Source organism: Aphidius gifuensis, linkage group LG3, assembly GCF_014905175.1.
Source record: "Aphidius gifuensis isolate YNYX2018 linkage group LG3, ASM1490517v1, whole genome shotgun sequence".
In the NCBI taxonomy this organism is placed as follows: Eukaryota; Metazoa; Arthropoda; class Insecta; order Hymenoptera; family Braconidae; genus Aphidius; species Aphidius gifuensis.
The window spans coordinates 14,910,488-14,932,160 of NC_057790.1; the positions used below are offsets into that span (position 1 = coordinate 14,910,488).

The following is a 21,673-nucleotide window of genomic DNA, read 5'->3' on the forward strand; positions in this document are numbered from 1 at the left end:
TAAAATTCTTACAAGCGTAATAAATTGTTGTTTCATTTCATTGACATTTATTGATACATTTTATATTTTTTTATCAGCAACATTAACTCTATATAGCTTAGAAAAAAAAGAATAATGTATAGATAGTTTTAAAGTTTTATATACACTTTTTAAATTTAATTTTAGTCTTGTGATACATTGTTTTGTCCTTTATTGAATCACCAGTATTGTCATGAGTGCTAATAGACAAATAACTGGATTACAAACAACAAGAGCATTTGCAAAGTTTCCATACCAATGTGCAAATAAAGCTGTAAGCAGAAAAAAAAAAAAGAAAACATAATAATCAAAAAATTGTAGTTGAAATAATTTGAAATAACTTGCCTGTGTCATCTTGACTGGTGATCCAACCAATAACTGGTTCCATTTGATTTTGTCGTTGCAGCCATTGATAGAGTGGTTCAAAATATCTTAAAATTGCTCCAGCATCAATACGATTAGTACGTCCTCTTGTCATTTCTCGAACAATATCCTGCCAAGGTCTAGAAGAGCCCTGTGATAAAACATCAGTTAATAATCTACCAGCTTCTCGAGAACGATAAATATCGCATAAATGAAGATTTCCTTGATGTCCAGAAATATCACAAAGAGATTCGTACAATTGAAACTGCATTATAATTCCAACAAAATATTTGACATACGGTATATCAGCTGGAATATGATATTTTGATGCAGGATCAAAGTCTCGTTCAATTCTTGGAATTGGAGGAACGATACCTTGATACTGGAGTCTCAATTCCCACCATCTTGTTGTCATATCAGAAACTCCATCACTAAAAACTCTCCATCTCCATTGATCGACAATATAAGCAAAAGGTAAATACGCTACTTTTCTTAATGCCATCAGCATTAAAAAATTTATATTGCTTTCGTAGTCCTCGGTAGAGTTGTTGTACAAACCAATTCTTTGTAAATGTCTTGGATTCATAACTGACAACTCGATGGCATCACTTACTGCCTCGTGAAATCCAGGAAGTGCCTCATTTCTAAATAACAAAGGCTGATCTTTATACTGAAGATAATATTGCACATGTGCCATTTCATGATGAGTTGATAAAAGATCCTCCATTGTAACTTTTGTACATTGTTTTATTCGATAATCAATTTTATTACAAAAATCCCATGCACTTGATGTACATTTTGCTTGACGATCAATTGGTTTTTCAAACATTGATGATCTCCAAAATTCTGGTGGCATTGGCTATAATTTAAAATACATTATCATAATGAAATTAATATTAATAAGTAATTATTACACACCTTCATTCCAAGTGAAGTAAAAAATTCCTCAGCCATTTGAAACATTCTCAATGGTGTAAAACCTTGAATTATCATATCCAAGGTGATATCTAACCGTTTTGCAGCTGGAAAAGGTTCAACCAAATTGTATATACCTTCCCAATTTTGACTCCATAAATTTCCTAATAAATGAGCAGGCATTGGACCATCTGGGCGTACTTTATCACCGTATCTTTCAATCATTTTTGTTCGGACATAAGTAAATAAATGTTTATAGAGTGGTGTTATTGCTGATATAACTTCAGCAATATTTTGTTGAAAATAAGCATCTTCATATGCCTCACGCATTTGATCACCAGCATCAGAAAAACCATTTAATCTTGCAGCTTGATTAGCCAATTGAACGTAACGAATATATTTATTTTTTAATGGAGGCCCAATAGCTTCCTGCCAGGCTCGCCAATAATGCAACAATTCATCATAATCACGTGATTGTGCCATGATTTTACTCACATCTAATTAAATAACAATACATATTTATTTTATTTACAAAAATTTGCAAATTTATACTTACCATGGTCCATATCTAAATCACAAATTATTCCCATTTTTTTATATGGACAGAGTCTTGTTCGCGTGTATAATTCTTTCATCTCAACGATAACATGATGAATCTAAAAATTAAATAATCATATTTAGTAAGTTCATTGAGTGAAATGATAATAAATATTTTTATTTCAATATTAAACTATATACTTCATTGAATTTATCTTCTGTCAATGCATTTCTTCCCTTAACAGCAATCATTTTTAATTGTCTTCTTGCCAATGGATCAGGTAGTCTTGACCATGCAAAACTTACTGCTTTTTTCCACGATGATCTTTCAAATTTTATCTTTGAAGTTTGTTCATCTAGCTAATAGAAAATACTTTGTAAAAATACTAAATAATAATTGCTTTGAAGAAAAAAAAAACCAAATAATTTATTTATGAATAAATATTATTAAACCTATTGACAAAAAACCGCTGGAACCTTTTACCTCTGTGATTAACGACATATTTTCAGTTTTTTTTAAATTATTACGTGTCTGTGTCGCGATAAATTTATAGAAAAAATAAATAAAAAGCAAAAATGAGAACCATGTAATTAGTATTATTAAATTGAAGGATAACAAGGAACATCCACACAAAGCACAACCATCGATCTCGTATTATAAAATATATAATTATAAAATATTAGATATAAAATATTCAAACCATTTTTCTGCGATTTGCATCTGTTATATTTGTTGCAAAATTCCATTGTGCTGTCATGGTTTTAGTACATATTGAAGATGCCTCACGATCATATTCTCGAAGAAATTGTAATGCCTCACCCAAGTTTATACTGAGCCCCTTAAATAAATAAAAATAAATAAAAATAAAACATTTGTTAAAATACAATTGGATTTCAATGATAGATGGTCAAGTATAAATTATGATAATTATATTGTTTACAATGAACAAAGACTCTATCAAAATGTATATCATCTCCAAAGCACCGTTAATCCTTTTCTTTTTTTATTAGAAAATAACAATTGAAAAATTTTTAAAAATATGATAATCTTGATGAAGATTAAGTAAAGATAATAAATAAAATATTATTTTTCTTACCTCCAAATATTTTCCATTGCTATTTTGAACAACAAACAAAACTCCAATTACACCACCAATTATCCCAATTAATTTTGATTTTTTCATGTTGTTTTTTTGTAATAAAAGTTCAAAAATAAATAAAATAATACTACTGTTTAGTCTATTTTACTGTTGTGTACTTTCATATTTTCTTTGTTATGGTCAATGTATTTATTTTACGCAAATTCATTCACTCTCTGATCCGTTAACTTGGACAGCATGTGTTACACCTGGAATAATAATTGGTTCACTTTGATTATGTATTACACCGGTTTAAGTTGCTATGAAAAAAAAAGCATACTGCTTTGTTGAGTCACCCAGAGACTCGATCGATGTACTGAATTCACCTAGGTCCGTAAATTGTTTGCAGGTAACATAAGGGTGATAAGCTCTGTGATACCGGCGCCAAATACATTGTCTTTCTTGCAAACTACCCATACAATTTTACCAAGTACCTGAGTATTCGGGTCTATTAAATTTAGACTTATTTATTGATTTATTTATTTAAAAATTATTAAATTTTATCATCAAGTTATTACAAATTTAATTTATTTTAAATTCGTAATTTTGTTTTTCAATCATTTTTTTATAATTCTATTAAATATTTAAATGCTCCAAAATTATCTAGACTATATTATTTGTATTTCGAAGGTCATTTTTTAAGTGACATTTATTGAATAAATTTTTATTCTTATTAAAATTAGATTAATAAATTGACGATTACAATTTTTGTATTATTTTTAAATAATTACCTTGTGTTTATAGCTGCAATGAATATTACTGATACTTGACACTGTTGATATATCGATTGCTTGGTTAAAACTGAACAATATGATGAGACAACAATGAGAATATCCAGAAGAAGAATATGCTGCATACAGTAGGCATCTAGAGGAAGGGACAGGCATCAACAGAGCATGAAGCGTGACCTCAACGTGGCACGAGCCAAAATCTTCAACAAAATATCACTTTAACAACACTACATATTCATGATTCAAGTTATTTTTTAGACTTTTTTTTTTTATATCTTTAAATCAAAATATAAAATAAAATAATTTTGACCTCGAACCTGACAGACCTTAGACATAAATTAATTTTTAAATATATATAAAGTCATTCTCATTTCCATTGTTTTTTTTTTTTTTTTAAAACTATTTTTTATTGTTATTTTTGTTTTTTTATTTTGGTGCTTGAATTTGTGAGCATTGACCTCGATTTCAGCATGTATCTAGATTGTATACTAATTATGATGAATTTTTTTATTTTCAAGATTTTGATAATATGGCTTAATTAACAAAGAAAAAAGAAAAAATATTGTCCTTTCGTGATTACTTAAGGTTGATGGAAGTTTAATAATTATTATGATGAATATCATCATCATTTTCATGATGCTTCCGTTGCGTTTTTTCTCAAAGGACAACCGGTAACTTCAATTATCTTGTAGCGCAATTTGTGACGGTAATTGCTTCTTGAAGTAATTGCATCCACTCCTTGGTTTTTCTTTTTTATGTTTTATTTATTTTTTAAAGAGATATTTTTTGACAATTTTACATTCAATTGAGAAATATTTGTGATTCACGTAGACCTTCGAAAAATCTACAACAATAAAAAAATAACAAACCAAATGTATACGTATTTTTTAAGATTTTTTGATATTATTTGAAAATTAAATTATAATTTTACTGAGAATGATTTGATGTTTTTGTGTCAAGTTCATTTTTATATAACTGTCGTTTATTTTTTATGTTGGACACTGCAGTTTTTTGAATTTTTTGATGTCTTTCTAGTCTATCATAAGTTTTTTTCATTTCTCGAAGTTCAGTTTGTACTTGAATAAATTCCATGACATCTGGCAGCTAAAATTATTGTATAAATAAAATAATTATAAGTAAAATTATCAAAAAATTTATATAATTAATTTGATAAATTATTACGTGATATTTATCTGTTAATTTTTTAATATTTTCAATTTGTTTTTGAATATCTTCGATTTCCGTTTGTAGACACTCCTCTTGAATTTTTAATTTTTCCATTTGGTATTGTTTATTACTTATTTCTTCTTTCATGTTATTTAATTTTATTGTTTGTTCAGCTAGTTTATTTTTGTGTGATATTAACTTTAAATTATAATGTCCAGTTACCATTTTTAATTCTTCAAGTTGTTTATTTTTATTTTCGATTTTATCAAGTATTTCTTGATTTTCAATAGCTACAGCTTGAAAATCAATTGGATGAAGTGATTCGCCAAGTTGTTGTTTTTGTTTTAATTGTTCTGTTACATGTTTAATTTGCCCTTTTGTTGTAAAATTTTTGAGTCTTAATTTTTCAAGTTCACGATCAGCTTTTTTTGTTAAATCATTCATAAATCTAATGAATTTTTTAGCAGATATTTTACCAGTTAATGGATCAACACCTTTTTTAACAATATTTTCTTCAAGATGATTTTTCGTTTCATGAATATCCTGTATTCTTGTTTGTATTTCTTCCATTTGCGCTTGTATACTTTCTTTTTTTTTCATTGTTTCTTTCTCTAATGCTAACATATTTTTTTTCGTTTCTTCAGTTTCCTCAGTAGCCATTTCTGCACGACGTGTCAATGTTATCCTATGTGCAGTGTTTTATTATTAAGTAATATAAATTAATAAAAAATAAAAAGACTCACCGTAGACGTTTTACATGTGGTATCAACTTGGAAGAAAATTGACCACTTCCTGATAATGTGTTAAGTGTCTGAGAACTTGTTAATTTACTTGGTGATCTCGGTATTGGTTCATATATTGAGTAAATACCTGAAGTACTTTCAACTAAATTTTGATCAGATGATTCTGGTATAAGTTGTGAGGCAACTCTTTGAATTCTTTTTGCAGTATCAAGTACATGTGTCATTGCTTTATAATTGATTAATAAAAATGTTGTCTAAATTAATCTTTTATCAATTTAATTATTATTTAAATACATACCAATAAGTGATTGAGGATCATGCCTCGACAAATAATGCTCGAACATATCATTTTCCATTTCTAAAATTTTATTTGTACGAATTGATGAATCTAGACATTCTGTCAGTTCTTCAATAGTCATATCTAAATTATTATTTTTCATATCAATATTATTTCTTGTCTAATGAAAATTACATAAATTAAATTTTTATTCAAAAATATTTTTAATACACACCATCATAGCGTGGCTCTTCCTCAAATCCATATGTTGTTCGTGAAGCAAGACTGGACCCAATGCTCTTTTTTATTGACGACATTATTTATTAGTCATTAGAAACTTATTATCATTGAAATTTATCCAAACAAATAAAGATACCTATACATAATTATAAAAGTTAAAAAAAATAAAAAATATATAAACATAAAATTGTGACTACGACACACGTGTCTTGTTAACATTAAAAAATGACAGTAGAATATCGATTAGTTATTTAATCGATAGCTTCAGGTAGATACACATCATTATGTTTAAAATAAAAAAATAACCAATGATTTTATTCATCATTTTATTCAAATAATTATTGACTCTATAAGTAAAAGATAAATATTTTTTTTTAACATTGATTTTTAACAAACACAGTGATTAATAGTATTATTATAAAAATCATCTATTGTTTGTGATTGAATTAATGCATGATTAAATTATTTATGCATCCAAGACTGCTGGTGATAGCAATCCTTGATCAGTAACTTCTTCTTCATCGATGTAGAGTGTATATTTAATTCCTTCTATTTTTGATTCCGAGTTGCAACATCTTATTACAGCTGGTTGATTATCAACGACAAATAATATTTCAGCTCCACCATCGATGAATTCATTCTACATAAATGAAATTTTATTAATTGCTGTTTATTTATTCAACAAGATTTTATCAATCATATCTGATTAAATATTTGATACTCACTTGAACTTCAATTTGTTCACCGTTAATCCAAACTTCTTGAGTTGTTTTATCTGTTAAATAAAAAAATTAATTCTTAATTATTTGTGTGGATAAATTAATTTAAATATATTAAATAGAAAACTGACCTAAAACAATTCTATATTTGTTTTCTTCAATAACCGTTACCCATGATTCCAATATTTTAGATTGTGATTGAATAAAATTTTGAAAACTTTTTCCATTGACAAAGAGTGTGTAAGAATACTTGAAGCCTATCATAATACCAAAAGTTATATCTATATTATCTCAATGAATAATCAATATTTGATTTAAATTTATATTATTTATTAATATAGATTTGATAAATATAAAAAATTAAATTATTATTTTAAATTATACTACCTGGTATTGGATCGACACGTATAATAAATTTAGTATCATCAAGCATTACTATTTCATCACCAACAAGTCGAAACATCCATTCTCTGTGTACAATTATTTTTCCATCAATTTTGACAACTCGACGTCCAGTTGCTGTGCCATGATCAAATTCAATCACATGATTACCGTCACTCAAAGGTACAATCCACTTTGCAGTTGGTTCACCCATTGATGTTTCCAGCTCTTGCAAGCTTCTTTAAATAAATAAAAATAAATTGAGTTATTAAAATACTGATGCATTGAATAATAATTACTAGCAAATAATTTTATGATTATTATTCTTATTATCCACAATAAATATATGAAGATTAATCAAGTTTACAGACAATACAATGTCAAGATTATTAGCGGTCAACACGTGGACTCTATAGAAATAAGCTAAGCTACTATTTTATTTTTCTATATACCTACCGTAGTAGAAAACCTGCCATTATAACATAGACTTACTCGTTGGTGCCTCGTGTTGTACACCTGTTATTGATCGACAAGAACCTGAGCAAGGCCGGCTAATCAATATCACTCACCACACATTTTATTTCTTTACACAATGTTTTAATATAAATATCAAGTGATACATCAAAAGTCATTACAGTTATCGATTTTTTTTTTATTTATTTATTTTTCAAGAGGTAGCAAATGGTAAACAATATTTATATTTTATTCAGTGTGAGCAGGAATAAGTTTTTCCAAAGCCAACTGTATAACCGTCACCAACCAATTGTTAAATGATATTTATATTTTATTCAGTTCGAGCAGGAATAAGTTTTCCGGAACAGGTGCCAAAACCAACTGTGTAATTGTCACCTACGCAGAAACCTATAATAATAATAGTAATAATAATAGTAATAATTTTAATAATAGTAGTAATAACAAATTACAATTCGGGTATACTTTCAAAGGTATTTTTTTTATCCAAATATAATGCAAAAGATTGTATGTTAATCAACTAATTGTTAATTTTTGAAATAATTGCGAGATCAGTACTATTGTGAATAATTGCGTATGTCTGCAGACTTGGTGTAAAAAACCAACGCAGTAGCCTGAATAATAATGAATATATAATAATAATAATAAATAAATAAAAAATTAATGAATAATTAATTTTTGAATGACACAATTTTAATAAGTAGAATAAAAAAATAGTCACCTCTCATGGTAACTTCGTCACCATCTTGAAGGAATTTTCTGGTTGTTCCATCTTGCATAGTAATGGACTTTGTTCCTTTCCAGGATAATTCTAACATTGATCCGTATGAATCAGGCAGCTTAAAAATGGAACAAAAGTTCAGTAATTGAAGTTCAGTAAATAATTATATGTAAAAAATAAGAAAAAACAGTGAAGCTATTCATAGCTTAATTTACCTCTCCACTGATTGTACCAGAACCCATCAAATCACCTGGATTTACGTTGCATCCAGTCACAGTGTGATGAGCCAATTGTTGTTGAGGTGTCCAGTACATAAATTTGTAGTTGCTACGACTCACTGTTGTTACTGATTCATTTGGTGCTAAAATTAAATTAAATGTTGACAGTAAGATAGATGATAATTAATTAATAACTATTGACTTACGTTTTATTTCAACTTCTAGTTTTATATCAAAATTACAAGAATTATCATGTTGTAAATATGGAAATGGTGGTGGATTTTGAGCCATGTTTGGGACTTTAAATGGTTCCAGTGCCTCCATGGTGACGATCCATGGAGATATTGTTGTACCAAAATTTTTAGCACCAAATGGACCTAAAGGTACAGATTCCCATTTTTGCACGTCTCTTGCTGTATTTAAAAAAGATAATTAATATTATTATTTGTTATGAATTGAGGGTCCGGATGCAATAACGACCTGCACGCTCGAAAAACGGTAGAAGTATTGTCCAATGGCTCGGACAATTCTTAATTTTCAAAGTCGTCAAAAAAAAAATTAAAAAATATAGGCATGTAGGAAAAGTTAAAAAAATAATATATTGCTTTTATGGTTTTTTTTTTTTTTAATTATTTTAATTGAAAAAAATTAATTGAGAAAATTATTCCATCTCTGATTTTTTTCATTTTTCAATAATAATACGAGTATATCTCTTTTGTTTATCAATAAAAACTCTTGAAATTTTACCTATATATATATTTATTAACAAAGAATAATAAATAAAAAAATTTTCAGAAAATAATGATAATATAAATGAATAATATCATTATTTTCTAAAAATTTTTTTTTTTCATTATTCTTTGTTAATAAATATATATATATGTAAAATTTCAAGAGTTTTTATTGATAAACAAAAGAGATATACTCGTATTATTATTGAAAAATGAAAAAAATAAGAGATGATAAACTAATTAATTTTTTTCAATTAAAATAATTAAAAACCATACTTTATATTTTAACGCCTATACCTATATTTTTTTTTGACGACTTTAAAAATTAAGAATTGTCCGAGCCATTGGACAATACTTCTACCGTTTTTCGAGCGTGCAGGTCGTTATTGCATCCGTACCCTCAATTATGAGGTTTTATTTTATTTTATACTTACCACTCCAATCATTCATAAGAACCATTCCAAAAATATGATCTTGAGCTTTTGAAGCGGGAATTGTATCACCAAGTTTAGTTGGTGGACCACCAACGAAGAATGCCACTTCTAGTTCAAAATCCATGAGCCTTGAAGGGCCATAAAATGGTGTACCATTCTCGACAGGAATTGTTTGACCACGCGGACGACGAATTGGAGTGCCAGATATTACAACAGAACTTGCTCTGCCATGATAACCAACTGGCAAGTATTTCCTGTTCAAGGTAATAAAAATTAACAATAAATAAAAAGTATACATATAAAAAAAAAAAACGTTAGCTTTACCAATTTGGCATGAGAGCATTTTCTTTTCCTCTAAACATTATTCCACAATTTGTTGCATGATGAATTGATGAGTAAAAATCAGTGTAGTCACCAATTCTAGCTGGCAAATGCATGATAGCATTAGGTTGTTCAACAAAAGCCCTATAAGTTTATAAAATTTTAATGCTATATTTTTATTAAATAAATCAAATAAAGATGATTATCATTATTTACTTGGATTTTAATGGCTCATCTTGAAGCACATGATTGGTTGGTGATAATAAATTTTGAATCATTTGTCTTGCTTCAATCCAGGCTGGTCTTCCCAGGGCCATAAAATTATTTAAACAATCCTGACGAAAGACATCTTGTTTCATTGACAACAGTGGTCCAGTGAATAAATTTGAAATTACATGAAGATCAAGGATCTTATAACCGATTGCAACTCCAATATGTTTTTCAGGCTGTAATAATTTTATTTTCACTGTTCTGTTATCATAATATTTTAATAAATTCATTTGTTATTTTAATTTTCTGATGTACAGTAGTGATTCACGTCAAGTATGATAAAAAAAAAAAATTTATTGTAAAAAGTCTTGTAAATATATAGAATATTAAAAACAACATAACAATCTAAGTACTACAAAATTCTGAATAATTAGATTTTTAACTCACATTATTGCGGGTGGAAAAAACACCATATGGAAGATTTTCAATTGGAAATTGGCAGTCTGGAGAATACTTAATAAATGACTCCATGATTTTTAGCAGATAATTCCTTGATTTGTTTGTGATATTGACTGAATGTCTACGTTACTGATACCAAATTACCATTTTACCAACTGATACTTAAGTATGTGTATATCTAGCCAAACCTGTATGCGTATTAAAAAATAAAAAAAATAATGACGACAACGAATTAGTGATGTCAAGACGAGGTCAACCAGATTTTAACAGGTCATTGTAATTTATTTTCTTGTTTTCATAAACTTGTGATACCAAGAACAGGTTTAATTATTATTTTATTTTTAAACAAGAAATATTAATTAGTAATTACAAAAGAGTAAAAAAACAGCGTTATTTTGGATTTATATTTGATCAATAATAATTTTAAGGCAACAATCAAAACTTGTTGATAGTTATGTCATAATCATGTCAACAACATGTTGTTGGATTCTTTATTTTTTATATTTCATTATATTTTATATTGCTGAATTATTTTTATATGCTATTTTTATTCGTTAATTACTAATTATTATTTATTATTTTCGCAAATCATGATAGCGCATGCGTGAAGATAATATCTATATCTTTTTCGACATGAAAAATTAAGTTCCCTACTCGAAGCCGCTGAGTTGGCTGATAATTGATTAGTTTGATTGATTTTTAAAATTAAAAAAAAAAAATCTAGGCTCAATGGTTCAATTTCGACGAGCAACCTCAGAAGTTTAAAATAAAAATTTTCGGAACATATCACTAAGACATGAGATTCAAAAGCAAGACATGTAAATGATGATTGAGATATATATAAAAAAAAAAATCAATCGTCTTCCAACTGATAATAGATACTCGTTAAAATAAGTAATCATGAGAATAAATCAAAAATTAATTTAACAATTTAGCTTTAATATTTATAAAAGTAATTTTTTTAATTTTGATAAAATATACATTTGTTGAAGAAAAAAATTAAATATTATTTTATTTTTTATTTTAAAATTATGTTTCTGTAGTTTCTATCGCTCGGTTTTTGTTTGGCTCAATTGGTATATTAGATTTTTTTTCCTGGTCATGAAAATACGACATGTTATTCTGGGATTGAACATCATCAAGATACAGTGTAAAAAAAGGATGAGCTGTGCCCGATGTGGTGGTTGATGTTGTTGAGTAATTGTGAGGTAATATAAAATTAGCATTGAACTCATGTTCATCATGATAAATTTCAAGTTCTTGTTCTTGTTTTATAGCACAATCATTTTGTAAACGTTCAACATTTGGTATTGGTGAAGATGATGATTGTAATATTTCATCTGAAGTATTTTCAAGCTCTAGTTCTTTTTTTATAATCATCACATTAACATTTTGCGAACATTCATCATTTGTTATTGGCGTAGATGATGATGCTGACATTTCATCAGGATAATTGTGAAGTTCTTGTTCTTTTTTTATAACACAATAATTTTGCGATTGGTCAGAACTTGTTAATGGTGCGCATGATGATGGTAATATATTATCAGGATTATTTATAAGTTTTTCTTGTCTTTTTCTAGCCCGGTAGTTTCGCGTTCGTTCAGCACCTGTTAGTGGTGGTAATGATGCTAGTAATATATTATTAGGATTATTTATAAGTTTTTCTTGTTTTTTTCTAGCCCGGTAGTTTCGCGTTCGTTCAGCACCTGTTAGTGGTGGTAATGATACTAGTTCTTTAACCGGGTTGTTTAAACGTTCTTGCTCTCTTTTTTTAGCACGATAAATTTTCATACGTTCAGCTTGTGTCATTGGTGCAGGTCGTGTCAATATATTATCAGAATTATTAAGACGTTCTTGCTCTTTTCTTCTAGCACGATAATTTCGTGCACGTTCAGAACTTGTTAGTGGTGGTAATGATACTAGTTCTTTAACCGGGTTGTTTAAACGTTCTTGCTCTCTTTTTTTAGCACGATAAATTTTCATACGTTCAGCTTGTGTCATTGGTGCAGGTCGTGTCAATATATTATCAGAATTATTAAGACGTTCTCGCTCTTTTCTTCTAGCACGATAATTTCGTGCACGTTCAGAACTTGTTAGTGGTGGTAATGATACTAGTTCTTTAACCGGGTTGTTTAAACGTTCTTGCTCTCTTTTTTTAGCACGATAAATTTTCATACGTTCAGCTTGTGTCATTGGTGCAGGTCGTGTCAATATATTATCAGAATTATTAAGACGTTCTCGCTCTTTTCTTCTAGCACGATAATTTCGTGCACGTTCAGAACTTGTTAGTGGTAGTAATGATACTAGTTCTTTAACCGGGTTGTTTAAACGTTCTTGCTCTCTTTTTTTAGCACGATAAATTTTCATACGTTCAGCTTGTGTCATTGGTGCAGGTCGTGTCAATATATTATCAGAATTATTAAGACGTTCTTGCTCTTTTCTTCTAGCACGATAATTTCGTGCACGTTCAGAACTTGTTAGTGGTGGTAATGATACTAGTTCTTTAACCGGGTTGTTTAAACGTTCTTGCTCTTTTTTCTTAGCACGATAATTTTGCATTAGCTCAGCATTTGTCAATGGTCCAGTATAACTTGGTTGATGAACTACAGTCCAAATCACAATTTTATTGTGTTGATTTTTAACAAGTATTTCATCAGTTTTTTCAACATGAGAATCTGGCTCTTTTGAATTCTCACTAGTCTCAATTTTGTGAATTGGTACTGCCATTGATTGGTTTTATTAATCAGTTGTTCTGGTTGTTTTTTTAATTAGCTTTCATTCTGTAATATTTACGTGATTAATTATTCAATGAATCAGTTTTGTTTTTTCATATAATTATATTATTTCCATTAACTAAAAAAGAAGCTGTGGACGTTCTGTATATTTTAGCTAGCTGCGTCAGGTGAACTCAGCATTTTCAATAGACAGCGTTGAATATAAATAGAAATAAAACTAACAGTTATAATAATTACAACCTTCAAGTTTTTCTTTTAATTTGCTAAAAATAAAAATTAATTATAGTATATTCGTTTATACTGCCAATTATTAATACATGGTATCTTGATAACACTGAATCAAAAACCCTTGTTATTATTACCCTGATACAATATCAATTGAGCCAAATTATGCCAACTAAAAAGAAAACACTCAGAGTAGGTATATTATAAATTTAATTAATTATTTATTTATTTAGTTATCTAAAAAAACACTCAATATTGTACTTACTTGAAATGTTGGTTTTATTTTCATTTACTACTATGCTATCTACAACGCCGAGCTCAGCTGATGCAACTTTTCTCATCAACACTCATAAACTCACATGAAATATTTTTACAGCACGCTATCTTTCGTTATCACTCCTCACTGAATAAACTAATTTTGTTTGATTATAATTATTTAATTTGAGTTTATTGTATGTTATTTCAATTTGCACGTCAAATAATAACAACGGCAGGCTCAGCTGATCAGTGATCACAGCTGATAAACAAACGACCATGTGTGCATGTGTACAATAGTCATGCGTACCCATGGTAGAAATTGGTAGAAATACTACAGGTATGGCAGTGCGCAGCCTGGTTTGGCCGCTGTGATTCAACCAATCAAAAGGTCGCCTTCTCGCCACAAAAATGGAAGACTTTATGCGCGCGCGATACAAATTTGTTAAAAAAATTTTCAAGTTTTTTTTAAATTTTTCAAAAGTTATCATATTTATTCAACTAGATTTGGTATATTTTATAATGATTCACATACATCAATAATAAAAATTAATTATTTATATTAAATAAATGAATCCAAGTATAATAAATACAACACAACCTCTATTGTTTGTGGCATCAAAAAAAACAACAACAATGAAAATATTATAATTTATTTGTTAAACTGTCTTGGTTTTTTTATTTTTTTGATTTTTTATAAACATGCTCCACATATATTTATTAGTATTTACAACAATATAAAAAATAGTTGTCAAAACAGTATGTTAGAGAGAGAGGATCTTATAATAGAGATTGCGTGTTAGAAAGAAAAGCAAAACAGCTCGAAGGCGCGTTCTTGATTGGTTGAAAAAATAAGGCTGCGCAGAACGCGACGAAAAAAGCATGGACTACTGCCATACCTGTAGTACTTCTACCATGATGCGTACCGGTTTTATTTCTCCACTCACTCTCCACATTGACGGCTATATAGGAACGGCTACCCAGATAACCAAGTGTTCGTACGATACTAGTACGATGTCCGTACGACCCGTACGGCGTACTGTTACGGTAACTTTGTTGTAATTACGAACCACAGTATTACGGTGCTAGTACGGCGTGCTAGCACGGCGTACGGACACTGTGCCGGTATCATACTCATTAAAAACAAAATGATAAATTATTGCGTACGGTCACTGTGCTCTCACAGTTAATTAATAAAATTTTACCGAACGATTCAATATTTATAAGCAAAAAATTACGTAAATTTTAGAATTCAAATGAGTAATGACTACATACAATGACATTTACAATTGGATCAATTTGTTTTTTACTGAACAGGGGACTTGAACTGACCGGGGTTTGAACCTACGACTCTACCTAAACCTATCCAACCTATATTCTAAAACCCCGTACGTTATCCCCTAAGCCATCGCGCGTTATTGAAAATATCAAAAACTTTCGTCCTTATTAATAATGACCTTCGATGATTACAAGAAAATACATGAGTAAATTAATAAAGTAAATGAATCGAGACAAAAAGGTATGTAAAAAAATTTTATAAATTAAAAAAATAGGAGAAATGAAAAATAAAAATAATAATTTCTTTGGAGAAATTAATTTAATAAAAATTAACATTTCGCAACTTCCATTCCTTAGATCATTTTTCCCATAGCTTTTTGTCTATTTCAAAAATTAAAAAGCTATAGGGAAAGCAGTGGCTAAGGGAAGGATGTGGCTAAGGAATTAATGTTGCTTAAAACATAATTTTTTTAGCAACTCTAATTTCTTAGCTACATCTTTTCCTTACCTACTGCTCTTTCTTGGACATTTGTATTTTAAAAAAATAAATTTACATGTAATTTATTTATAAAATAAATAAAAAATGTCCAAGGAAAAGCAGTAGCTAAGGAAAAGATGTAGCTAAGGAATTGAGGTTGCCAAAGAATTATGTTTCAAGGAGATAATTCCTTAGTCACATTAATTCCTTAGCTACTGCTTTTCCTTGGACATTTGTATTTTTAAAAAATAAATTTACATATATTTTATTTATAAAATAAGTAAAAAATGTCCAAGGAAAAGCAGTAGCTAAGGAAAAGATGTAGCTAAGGAAAAGATGTAGCTAAGGAAAAGATGGAGCTAAGGAAAAGATGTAGCTAAGGAATTAATGTGACTAAGGAATTATTTCCTTGAAACATAATTCTTTGGCAACCTCAATTCCTTAGCTACATCTTTTTCCTTAGCTACTGCTTTTCCTTGGACATTTGTATTTTTAAAAAATAAATTTACATGTATTTTATTTATAAAATAAGTAAAAAATGTCCAAGGAAAAGCAGTAGCTAAATAAAAGATGTAGCTAAGGAAAAGATGTAGCTAAGGAAAAGATGGAGCTAAGGAATTGATGTGACTAAGGAATTATTTCCTTAAAACATAATTCTTTGGTCACCTTAATTCCTTAGCTACTGCTTTTCCTTGGACATTTGTATTTTTAAAAAAAAAATTTACATATATTTTATTTATAAAATAAGTAAAAAATGTCCAAGGAAAAGATGTACCTAAGGAATTGATGTGACTAAGGAATTATTTCCTTGAAACATAATTTTTTGGCAACATTAATTCCTTAGCTACATTTTTTCCTTAGCTCCATCTTTTCCTTAGCTCCATCTTTTCCTTAGCTACTGCTTTTCCTTGGACATTTTTTACTTATTAAGGAAAAGATGTAGCTAAGGAATTAATGTGACTAAGGAATTATTTCCTTGAAACGTAATTTTTTGGCAACATTAATTCCTTAGTCACATCCTTCCCTTAGCCACTGCTTTCTCTATAGCTTTTTAATTTTTGAAATAGACAAAAAGCTATGGGAAAAATGATCTAAGGAATGGAAGTTGCGAAATGTTAATTTTTATTAAGAAATTAGAGTTGCTAAAAAAATTATGTTTTAAGCAACATTAATTCCTTAGCCACATCCTTCCCTTAGCCACTGCTTTCTCTATAGCTTTTTAATTTTTGAAATAGACAAAAAGCTATGGGAAAAATGATCTAAGGAATGGAAGTTGCGAAATGTTAATTTTTATTAAATTAATTTCTCCAAAGAAATTATTATTTTTATTTTTCATTTCTCCTATTTTTTTAATTTATAAAATCTTTTTACATACCTTTTTGTCTCGATTCATTTACTTTATTAATTTACTCATGTATTTTCTTGTAATCATCGAAGGTCATTATTAATAAGGACGAAAGTTTTTGATATTTTCAATAACGCGCGATGGCTTAGGGGATAACGTACGGGGTTTTAGAATATAGGTTGGATAGGTTTAGGTAGAGTCGTAGGTTCAAACCCCGGTCAGTTCAAGTCCCCTGTTCAGTAAAAAACAAATTGATCCAATTGTAAATGTCATTGTATGTAGTCATTACTCATTTGAATTCTAAAATTTACGTAATTTTTTGCTTATAAATATTGAATCGTTCGGTAAAATTTTATTAATTAAATATGGGTCCGTAAAATATACGGGCACTGTGAGAGCACAGTGACCGTACGCAATAATTTATCATTTTGTTTTTAATGAGTATGATACCGGCACAGTGTCCGTACGCCGTGCTAGCACGCCGTAATACTGTGGTTCGTAATTACAACAAAGTTACCGTAACAGTACGCCGTACGGGTCGTACGGGCATCGTACTAGTATCGTACGAACACTTGGTTATTTGGGTATATAGTATAATAGGTTATCCAGCGGTCGGTAACTGTTACCATGAGGCAATTTTGAATATTAATGAATTAGGAGATATCTGACATATGTCATTTATAAGTGAAAAAAATATATATTCAATGAAAATACAAAATCAATTTATTTTATATTTGGAAAAAATCTCAAGTTAATTTAAATATATATCTATTTGGACAGACATAATCAAAATTGTTTTAAAATTTACTTTTCGTTTTTTTTTTGTAAATTTTTAAACATATAACATTTTGTTTTTTGTTTCAAATCAACTATAAAACACATACTTTTTACCTTAAAAAATCTAAAAATGACATTGTATACAAAGTCTAACAGGTATAACTGAAATTTATTTACAATTTACTTTTTTTTGTAAATAGACAATGAAATTTTTTTTTTTTTTTCATAAACATTAGTCAGTTGAACGTTTCAGCTGCATATATTACTTTTTATCGATATTTTATCGATATTTTTTTAAAAATGTATACAATTTTTTTTTTTTCAAAAAAAAGTCGAAATTTTTGTTTTTTTTTAAAGAAAAACTGCTAATTATTGATTGTCGCGTATTGTCAAGCACGAATATATATTTTTTTTTGGAAAATAATGAATATATCCAAGTTTATTTTACTTGGTCGCTAGGTTTTTTACTTAGCTATATTTTTAACTTAGCTATATTTTTTACTTAGCTACTTATATATTTTTTACTTAGCTATATTTTTAACTTAGCAATTTTTTTACTTAGCTATATTTATAGCCAAACACACAATATCTACATAATTTTATCAGCTATATCTTTTACTTAGCTTTATTTTTTACTTAGCTATTTTTTTTACTTAGCTATATATTTATAGCCAAACACACAATATCTACATAATTTTACCAGCTATATTTTTGACTTAGCTATATTTTTTACTTAGCTATATATTTTTTACTTAGCTATATTTTTAACTTAGCAATATTTTTTACTTAGCTATATTTATAGCCAAACACACAATACCTACATAATTTTACCAGCTATATCTTTTACTTAGCTATATTTTTTACTTAGCTATTTTTTTTACTTAGCTATATATTTATAGCCAAACACACAATATCTACATAATTTTACCAGCTATATTTTTAACTTAGCTATATTTTTTACTTAGCTATTTTTTTTACTTAGCTTTATTTTTTACTTAGCTATATTTTTAACTTAGCAATATTTTTTACTTAGCTATATTTATAGCCAAACACACAATACCTACATAATTTTACCAGCTATATCTTTTACTTAGCTATATTTTTTACTTAGCTATTTTTTTTACTTAGCTATATATTTATAGCCAAACACACAATATCTACATAATTTTACCAGCTATATTTTTAACTTAGCTATATTTTTTACTTAGCTATTTTTTTTACTTAGCTTTATTTTTTAATCAGCTATATTTTTTACTTAGCTATATTTTTTACTTAGCTATATTTTTTTACTTAGCTCCATTATATTATCAATTATGAAACAATTATTATTAACATTAGAAAGATATCGATAAATCAAAAACATTTTCTTCTCCCTGACGATCTCTATTGATTGCCATTATTAAATTTGAGAATTAATCGTTATTTCAATAACTATACGACATACAACCGATAAATAGCCGTTTTTTTCATATTTCAACTCCATTTTTAACCACTTTGCGCATTCGTAGGAATTTTTCGTAGAAACACGCCGAAGATGTTTACACATAATAAACCCGCGAGTCTAGATGGCTCACAAAATTTTTTTTTTTTCTTAAAAATTAAAAACCCAAATATTTACAGGAGTCTACGGTTATAACATCGGTAGTATCATTGTTAAATCACGCATCTTTCCCATCATAAATTTTTTTCCTTAAAAAATATTAACCTGAACATTAATGTTTTTTAAAATTTTTCATTAATAAAATAGTTATTTGTCAAATTATGATACAAGTTTTTTATTTTTTTTCGCGCCACCTATGACTAAAAAACCGTAATATTTTTTTTCGGGAATATACCAATTAATTTGAATGGGACTCCCGTAAATATAAAATTAAACAGGTTTTTTTTTATTTTTTATTCAAGTATATGCAATAGCAGTAGTCTCCTGTATTTTCTACGTGTTTTTTTTGTTAAATATACGGGAGACTCCCACAATTATAAAAATTTTCGGGTGCATCCCGTGAAAATTTCACGTGGATCCCGTAGTAAAATAAGGATTGTCTATCATAAATGAAATATACATAATCCCGAGTAGAAATTCAGGTCAGGTTTGGATCAAGCCCTGATCAGGCTTGCCTGATTTCAAATCCAATCTGGATCCAGATACTGGATCCGAACCTGATCAGGATGTAATGCTTTTTGGTAAGGTTTGGATCCAGAATGGATCAGGATACCTGATCAGGCTGTAGTAAAGATACATGATCCATAATGGATCCAGATACTGGATCCGAACCTGATCAGGATGTAACGCTTTTTCGTAAGGTTCGGATCCAGAATGGATCAGGATACCTGATCAGGCTGTGGTAAAGATACATGATCCATAATGGATCCAGATTCCGGATCAAAACTGGATCAGGATACATGATTTATTCAAAAAAAAAAAAAAAAATTAATAATTTCAAATTTATTTTTTTTTTTAATTTGAAATCTAACGCTTAACAGAATACAGATAAACTTTATTATTACAAACTGACCTAATTGATAATTTACCTAACTAATTATTGCTACGACCGGGGTTCGAACCCTTCGACACGGGATTACAACGCTAGTACTTGACACGCTCGGCCATTGAGGCATTCGATAATTCGTACTAACTTTTTGTCCTCATAGGTTCTACAAATTGCCTGGTCAGGATAGCATCAGGCCATCTCTATTTTATCCTTAATAGGGATAGCCTGATCCATTCTGGAACAAGACTGGATCAAGAAAAAATTATTTGAAAAAAAAATAAATTCAATAATTTTTTCTTGATCAAGATTTGATCCAGAATGGATCAGGCTACTCTATTAAGGATAAAATACAGATAGCCTGATGCTATCCTGATCAGGCAATTTGTAAAATTCAAAGACGCAAATTTGATACTTGTTTCTTCATCCATTTTGGATCCAGCTAGCCTTACTCTATCCTTAATAGAGTAGCCTGATCCATTCTGGATCAAGACTGGATCAAGAAAAAATTATTTGAAAAAAAAATAAATTCAATAATTTTTTCTTGATCAAGATTTGATCCAGAATGGATCAGGGCACACGTCTAAAGATAAAATACAGATAGCCTGATGCTATCCTGATCAGGCAATTTGTAAAATTCAAAGACGCAAATTTGATACTTGTTTCTTCATCCATTTTGGATCCAGCTAGCCTTACTCTATCCTTAATAGAGTAGCCTGATCCATTCTGGATCAAGACTGGATCAAGAAAAAATTATTTGAAAAAAAAATAAATGCAATAATTTTTTCTTGATCAAGATTTGATCCAGAATGGATCAGGCTACTCTATTAAGGATAAAATACAGATAGCCTGATGCTATCCTGATCAGGCAATTTGTAAAATTCAAAGACGCAAATTTGATACTTTTTTCTTTATCCATTTTGGATCCAGCTAGCCTTACTCTATCCTTAATAGAGTAGCCTGATCCATTCTGGATCAAATCTTGATCAAGAAAAAATTATTTGAAAAAAAAATAAATTCAATAATTTTTTCTTGATCAAGATTTGATCCAGAATGGATCAGGCTACTCTATTAAGGATAAAATACAGATAGCCTGATGCTATCCTGATCAGGCCATTCCTACTCTATCTTTAATAGGGGTAGCCTGATCCAGTCCGGATCAGGACTTGATCAAGATGAAATTATTTAAAAATTAAATAAATTTAATACTTTTATCTTGATCAAGTCCTGACCCGGACTGGATCAGGCTATCCCTATTAAGGAAAAGATGTAGGTGCCTGATCCAGGCTTGATCAGGAT

At 28.8% G+C, this 21,673-nt stretch overlaps 4 protein-coding genes across 9 annotated transcripts; all 4 read right to left on the bottom strand.

Annotated features, from left to right (window-relative positions):
• Nucleotides 1–28: 28 nt before the first annotated feature.
• On the bottom strand, nt 29–4,022 carry LOC122852042 (angiotensin-converting enzyme-like). 4 transcript variants are annotated; one of them, XM_044151596.1, is made up of 9 exons: nt 3,704–4,022; nt 3,253–3,420; nt 2,931–3,181; nt 2,535–2,672; nt 2,035–2,193; nt 1,853–1,952; nt 1,300–1,793; nt 364–1,240; nt 29–290 (listed from the first exon to the last, which is right to left on the bottom strand). In XM_044151596.1, exons 3-9 carry the CDS (start codon nt 3,015–3,017, stop codon nt 190–192), a joined length of 1,956 nt encoding a protein of 651 aa, XP_044007531.1. In that variant the 5' UTR covers nt 3,018–3,181; nt 3,253–3,420; nt 3,704–4,022; the 3' UTR covers nt 29–189. The 4 variants fall into 4 exon arrangements, with proteins under 4 accessions (XP_044007531.1, XP_044007532.1, XP_044007533.1 ...); XM_044151597.1 differs by having other exon boundaries at nt 93–290; nt 3,253–3,406; XM_044151598.1 differs by having other exon boundaries at nt 93–290; nt 3,299–3,420.
• Nucleotides 4,023–4,082: 60 nt separating this feature from the next.
• On the bottom strand, nt 4,083–6,489 carry LOC122852048 (coiled-coil domain-containing protein 113-like). Its single transcript, XM_044151608.1, has 6 exons — nt 6,126–6,489; nt 5,912–6,034; nt 5,614–5,839; nt 4,886–5,555; nt 4,635–4,807; nt 4,083–4,547 (listed from the first exon to the last, which is right to left on the bottom strand). Exons 1-6 carry the CDS (start codon nt 6,205–6,207, stop codon nt 4,505–4,507), a joined length of 1,317 nt encoding a protein of 438 aa, XP_044007543.1. The 5' UTR covers nt 6,208–6,489; the 3' UTR covers nt 4,083–4,504.
• Nucleotides 6,484–7,771, bottom strand: LOC122852049 (fas apoptotic inhibitory molecule 1). Of its 2 annotated transcripts, none has more exons than XM_044151610.1 (5): nt 7,687–7,771; nt 7,237–7,469; nt 6,981–7,106; nt 6,856–6,905; nt 6,484–6,770 (listed from the first exon to the last, which is right to left on the bottom strand). In XM_044151610.1, exons 1-5 carry the CDS (start codon nt 7,704–7,706, stop codon nt 6,597–6,599), a joined length of 603 nt encoding a protein of 200 aa, XP_044007545.1. In that variant the 5' UTR covers nt 7,707–7,771; the 3' UTR covers nt 6,484–6,596. The 2 variants fall into 2 exon arrangements, with proteins under 2 accessions (XP_044007545.1, XP_044007544.1); XM_044151609.1 differs by having other exon boundaries at nt 6,981–7,130.
• Nucleotides 7,772–7,864: 93 nt separating this feature from the next.
• On the bottom strand, nt 7,865–14,290 carry LOC122852047 (fumarylacetoacetase). Of its 2 annotated transcripts, XM_044151607.1 has the most exons (9): nt 14,021–14,290; nt 10,784–10,983; nt 10,343–10,572; nt 10,130–10,270; nt 9,806–10,059; nt 8,847–9,053; nt 8,638–8,783; nt 8,423–8,540; nt 7,865–8,091 (listed from the first exon to the last, which is right to left on the bottom strand). In XM_044151607.1, exons 2-9 carry the CDS (start codon nt 10,865–10,867, stop codon nt 8,015–8,017), a joined length of 1,257 nt encoding a protein of 418 aa, XP_044007542.1. In that variant the 5' UTR covers nt 10,868–10,983; nt 14,021–14,290; the 3' UTR covers nt 7,865–8,014. The 2 variants fall into 2 exon arrangements, with proteins under 2 accessions (XP_044007542.1, XP_044007541.1); XM_044151606.1 differs by lacking the exons at nt 7,865–8,091; nt 8,423–8,540; nt 8,638–8,783; ... (3 more) ...; nt 10,343–10,572; nt 10,784–10,983 and adding an exon at nt 10,998–13,927.
• Between the last annotated feature and the right edge of the window lie 7,383 nt (nt 14,291–21,673).

Coding starts and splice junctions, on each gene's coding strand:
- LOC122852042 (XM_044151596.1), bottom strand. CDS start 3,017: ATGAAAAAATCAAAATTAATTGGGATAATTGGTGGTGTAATTGGAGTT. Junction 1,794..1,852: donor TGATTTAGATATGGACCATG/GTAAGTATAAAT, acceptor TTATTTAATTAG/ATGTGAGTAAAATCATGGCA. Junction 1,241..1,299: donor TTACTTCACTTGGAATGAAG/GTGTGTAATAAT, acceptor TTTAAATTATAG/CCAATGCCACCAGAATTTTG.
- LOC122852048 (XM_044151608.1), bottom strand. CDS start 6,207: ATGTCGTCAATAAAAAAGAGCATTGGGTCCAGTCTTGCTTCACGAACA. Junction 6,035..6,125: donor GGAAGAGCCACGCTATGATG/GTGTGTATTAAA, acceptor ATAATAATTTAG/ATATGACTATTGAAGAACTG. Junction 4,808..4,885: donor AATTAACAGATAAATATCAC/GTAATAATTTAT, acceptor CAATAATTTTAG/CTGCCAGATGTCATGGAATT.
- LOC122852049 (XM_044151609.1), bottom strand. CDS start 7,706: ATGGCAGGTTTTCTACTACG. Junction 7,131..7,236: donor ACGTGTCGATCCAATACCAG/GTAGTATAATTT, acceptor GAGATAATATAG/ATATAACTTTTGGTATTATG. Junction 6,771..6,855: donor GTGAACAAATTGAAGTTCAA/GTGAGTATCAAA, acceptor TCATTTATGTAG/AATGAATTCATCGATGGTGG.
- LOC122852047 (XM_044151606.1), bottom strand. CDS start 13,522: ATGGCAGTACCAATTCACAAAATTGAGACTAGTGAGAATTCAAAAGAG.